General features: G+C 42.7%; 1 protein-coding gene across 5 annotated transcripts in view; it reads right to left on the bottom strand.

Moving 5' to 3' along the window:
- The window catches only part of LOC129091010 (transcription factor COE3-like), a 61,263-nt gene that overhangs the window by 21,201 nt on the left and 35,062 nt on the right, over positions 1 to 5,000 (bottom strand). For 4 of the 5 annotated variants that reach the window (XM_054598421.1, XM_054598422.1, XM_054598424.1 and 1 more), the window contains 2 exons: positions 3,535 to 3,665; positions 3,146 to 3,272 (listed from right to left, as the gene is read on the bottom strand). In XM_054598421.1, the coding sequence (XP_054454396.1) occupies positions 3,146 to 3,272; positions 3,535 to 3,665 (258 nt within the window). Of the gene's footprint in view, positions 1 to 3,145; positions 3,273 to 3,534; positions 3,669 to 5,000 lie in introns of all 5 variants that reach the window. The other variant, XM_054598420.1, reaches the window with a different exon arrangement.

The following is a 5,000-nucleotide window of genomic DNA, read 5'->3' as shown; positions in this document are numbered from 1 at the left end:
GACATGAAATATTCACCAGATGTCGGTAACAACCCAAGTAATCCATACATACAAAGAGAACCAAACAAATAAGTTCAGAAATTAAGTTATGTGTAATACAATGGAATGACAGGGAAAAAGTATTGAACACATGAAGAAAGGGAGGTGCAAAAAGGCATGGAAAGACAAGACAGCAGCTGAAATCTATCAGTAATTAGAAAGCAGTCCTGCCCCTTGTCAGTGCAAATGAATATCAGCTGGTTCAGTCCCAACTGATGGCCTATAAAAAGGTGTCTCATTACCAAGGTGTCACACAAGAAACATCTCATGATGGGCAAAAGCAAAGAGCTCTCTCAAGACCTTCACAACCTTATTGTTGCAGAACATACTGATGGCATTGGTTACAGAAGGATTTCTAAACTTCTGAATGTTCCAGTGAGCACTGTTGGGGCCATAATCCGGAAGTGGAAAGAACATCATTTCACCATAAACCGGCCACGACCAGGTGCTCCTCGCAAGATTTCGGACAGAGGAGTGAAAATAATTATCAGAAGAGTTGTCCAAGAGCCAAGGAGCACTAGTGGAGAGCTTCAGAAAGACCTGGAATCAGCAGGTACAATTGTTTCAAAGAAAACAATAAGTAATGCATCAACCGCCGTGGCCTGTATGCACGCTCACCACGCAAGACTCCACTGCTGAAGAAAAAGCATGTTGAAGCTCGTTTAAAGTTTGCTGCACAACATTTAGACAAGCCTGTGAAATACTGGGAGAATATAGTCTGGTCAGATGAGACCAACATGGAACTCTTTGGAGGCCATAATACACACCATGTTTGGAGTCAAATGGCACTGCACATCACCCCAAAAACACCAGACCAACAGTGAAGTTTGGAGGTGGAACATCATGGTGTGGGGCTGTTTCTCAGCATACGGCACTGGCAAACTTCATATAATTGAAGGAAGGATGAATGGAAAAATGTACCGAGACATTCTTGATAAAAATCTGCTGCCATCTAGCAGGATGATGAAGATGAAACCAGGGTGGACATTTCAGCAAGACAATGACCCCAAACACACAGCCAAGGAAACTCTCCATTGGTTTCAGAGAAAGAAAATAAAGCTGCAAGAATGGCCCAGCCAATCACCTGACTTGAATCCAATAGAAACTCTATGGAAAGAACTAAAGATCAGAGTTCATAGAAGAGGCCCACGGAACCTTCAAGATTTGAAGACTGTTTGTGTGGAAGAATGGGCCAAAATCACACCTGAGCAATGCATGTGACTAGTTTCTCCATACAGGAGGCGTCTTGAAGCTGTCGTTACCAACAAAGGCTTCTGTACCAAGTATTAAATACATTTCAGTCAGCGTGTTCAATACTTTTCCCTGTGTCATTCCATTTTATTACACATAACTTAATTTCTGAACTTATTTGTTTGGTTTTCTTTGTATGTATGGATTACTTGGGTTGTTACCGACATCTGGTGAACATTTCATGTCAATAGGACCTTTAGAAATATATTTACTGAGAAAAATGGTGACGTGTTCAATACTTATTTTACCTGCTGTATATATATATATATATATATATATATATATATAAAAATATATATACATATACACATATATATACATTATGAGTGTGTTACCTGTGTAGATGAGTCATTAATGTGTTACCTGTCTAGATGAGTCATTAATGTGTTACCTGTGTAGATGAGTCATTAGTGTGTTACCTGTGTAGATGAGTCATTAATGTGTTACCTGTCTAGATGAGTCATTAGTGTGTTACCTGTCTAGATGAGTCATTAATGTGTTACCTGTGTAGGTGAGTCATTAATGTGTTACCTGTGTAGATGAGTCATTAATGTGTTACCTGTGTAGGTGAGTCATTAGTGTGTTACCTGTCTAGATGAGTCATTAATGTGTTACCTGTGTAGGTGAGTCATTAATGTGTTACCTGTGTAGATGAGTCATTAGTGTGTTACCTGTGTAGATGAGTCATTAATGTGTTACCTGTCTAGATGAGTCATTAGTGTGTTACCTGTCTAGATGAGTCATTAATGTGTTACCTGTGTAGGTGAGTCATTAGTGTGTTACCTGTCTAGATGAGTCATTAATGTGTTACCTGTGTAGATGAGTCATTAATGTGTTACCTGTGTAGGTGAGTCATTAATGTGTTACCTGTGTAGATGAGTCATTAATGTGTTACCTGTGTAGGTGAGTCATTAATGTGTTACCTGTGTAGGTGAGTCATTAATGTGTTACCTGTGTAGATGAGTCATTAATGTGTTACCTGTGTAGATGAGTCATTAGTGTGTTACCTGTGTAGATGAGTCATTAGTGTGTTACCTGTCTAGATGAGTCATTAATGTGTTACCTGTGTAGATGAGTCATTAGTGTGTTACCTGTGTAGATGAGTCATTAATGTGTTACCTGTGTAGATGAGTCATTAATGTGTTACCTGTGTGAGTCATTAATGTGTTACCTGTGTAGGTGAGTCATTAATGTGTTACCTGTGTAGATGAGTCATTAATGTGTTACCTGTGTAGATGAGTCATTAGTGTGTTACCTGTGTAGGTGAGTCATTAGTGTGTTACCTGTGTGAGTCATTAATGTGTTACCTGTGTAGATGAGTCATTAATGTGTTACCTGTGTAGATGAGTCATTAGTGTGTTACCTGTGTAGATGAGTCATTAGTGTGTTACCTGTGTAGGTGAGTCATTAGTGTGTTACCTGTGTAGGTGAGTCATTAATGTGTTACCTGTGTAGGTGAGTCATTAATGTGTTACCTGTGTAGGTGAGTCATTAATGTGTTACCTGTGTAGGTGAGTCATTAGTGTGTTACCTGTGTAGATGAGTCATTAATGTGTTACCTGTGTGAGTCATTAATGTGTTACCTGTGTGAGTCATTAATGTGTTACCTGTGTAGATGAGTCATTAGTGTGTTACCTGTGTGAGTCATTAATGTGTTACCTGTGTAGGTGAGTCATTAATGTGTTACCTGTGTAGATGAGTCATTAGTGTGTTACCTGTGTAGATGAGTCATTAGTGTGTTACCTGTGTAGATGAGTCATTAGTGTGTTACCTGTGTAGATGAGTCATTAATGTGTTACCTGTGTAGATGAGTCATTAGTGTGTTACCTGTGTAGATGAGTCATTAGTGTGTTACCTGTGTAAACAAATCGTCCAGGTGCTCCTTTACAGAATTGTTTGGACTTGTAGGACAGCGTTACCTCGACAACACCGGGGATGTGACGGGGGGGAGTCTGCACCCGGATAGCATGAGGAGTGATCAGCTGGAGAGAGTGAGACACAGAGAGAGTGAGACACAGAGAGAGTGAGACACAGAGAGAGTGAGCGGTGTTTACAGAGAAAACATATGGACCTTCATATATTAAATAAAGGCTGTTCATTGGCTCAATTGATTATTGGTTATGGATTGCAGGTGTGTGTGTGTGTGTGTGTGTGTGTGTGTGTGTGTGTGTGTGTGTGTGTGTGTGTGTGTGTGTGTGTGTGTGTGTGTGTGTGTGTGTGTGTGTGTGTGTGTGTGTGTCTCACCTCGCTCCACACCAGCATGGTGCCAAAGACAACCTGCAGGCCGTCAAAGAAGTTGTCTCCGATCAGGATGACGGTCGCTCCGCCTGTCGTCCAGCCCTCACTGGGACTAATGGCTTTAATACAGGGAGTGGCTGCTGGACGGGAGACAGACAGACAGACAGACAGACAGACAGACAGACAGACAGACAGACAGACAGACAGACAGAGGCAGACAGACAGACAGAGAGACAGACAGACAGAGACAGACAGACAGACAGACAGACAGACAGACAGACAGACAGACAGAGAGACAGACAGACAGAGACAGACAGACAGACAGACAGACAGACAGACAGACAGACAGACAGACAGACAGACAGACAGACAGACAGACAGCAGACAGACAGACAGACAGACAGAGAGACAGACAGACAGACAGACAGACAGACAGGTAAACAGAAATGTTAGCATCTACAAAGCTCCACGTTTGGGAAACAAAGACATGAAACATTATTTTATGGGTGAAATGTTGTGACCTGTATGAGGGTTCCAACCCACAGTGCACTCACACTCACACACACACACACACACACACACACACACACACACACACACACACACACACACACACACACACACACACACACAGAACATGATTTAATTGGGTCGTGGCTATTATCCGCTTTAGCTTAGTCCATTCAAACTAACATACACACACACACACACACACACACACACACACACACACACACACACACACACACACACACACACACACACACACACAACACACACACACTCAACTCGTAATGACTACTTTCCCTCCTTTCAAGTACGGCAGCAGATTAATTATAAAGTGAGTGTGTGTGTGTGTGTGTGTGTGTGTGTGTGTGTGTGTGTGTGTGTGTGTGTGTGTGTGTGTGTGTGTGTGTGTGTGTGTGTGTGTGTGTGTGTGTGTGTGTGTGAGGCTGAGCAGCCAATCTCATCACTGAAGACATTACATCACCTGACCTCTGTTCTACTACACAGCTGTACTATCACATTATGAGTCTGCTGTGTCCAGACAGGTGAGACCAGAGTCCTGGACTCTGGTCTCACCTGTCTGGACTCTGGACTCTGGACTCTGGACTCTGGACTCTGGACTCTGGACTCTGAACCCACCTGTCTGGACTCTGGACTCTGGACCCACCTGTCTGGACTCTGGACTCTGGACTCTGACCAGAGTCCAGAGTCCAGAATCCAGAGTCCAGAGTCCAGACAGGTGGGTCCAGAGTCCAGACAGGTGGGTCCAGAGTCCATAGGAGTAAGTCAATCCAAAATCAAGACAGTTAAGACCAGAGTCAAGACAGGTAGGACCAGTTCAAGACAGGTAGGACCAGTTCAAGACAGGTAGGACCAGTTCAAGACAGGTAGGACCAGTTCAAGACAGGTAAGACCAGAGTCTATAAGATTTCAAAGGCAACAAATCAGGCTTCTTAATAATAATA

The sequence above is a fragment of the Anoplopoma fimbria genome, chromosome 5 (genome assembly GCF_027596085.1).
Source record: "Anoplopoma fimbria isolate UVic2021 breed Golden Eagle Sablefish chromosome 5, Afim_UVic_2022, whole genome shotgun sequence".
Classification (NCBI taxonomy): Eukaryota; Metazoa; Chordata; class Actinopteri; order Perciformes; family Anoplopomatidae; genus Anoplopoma; species Anoplopoma fimbria.
The sequence above is the reverse complement of the archived record's forward strand: the minus strand, read 5'-3'. Positions and strand labels throughout refer to the sequence as shown.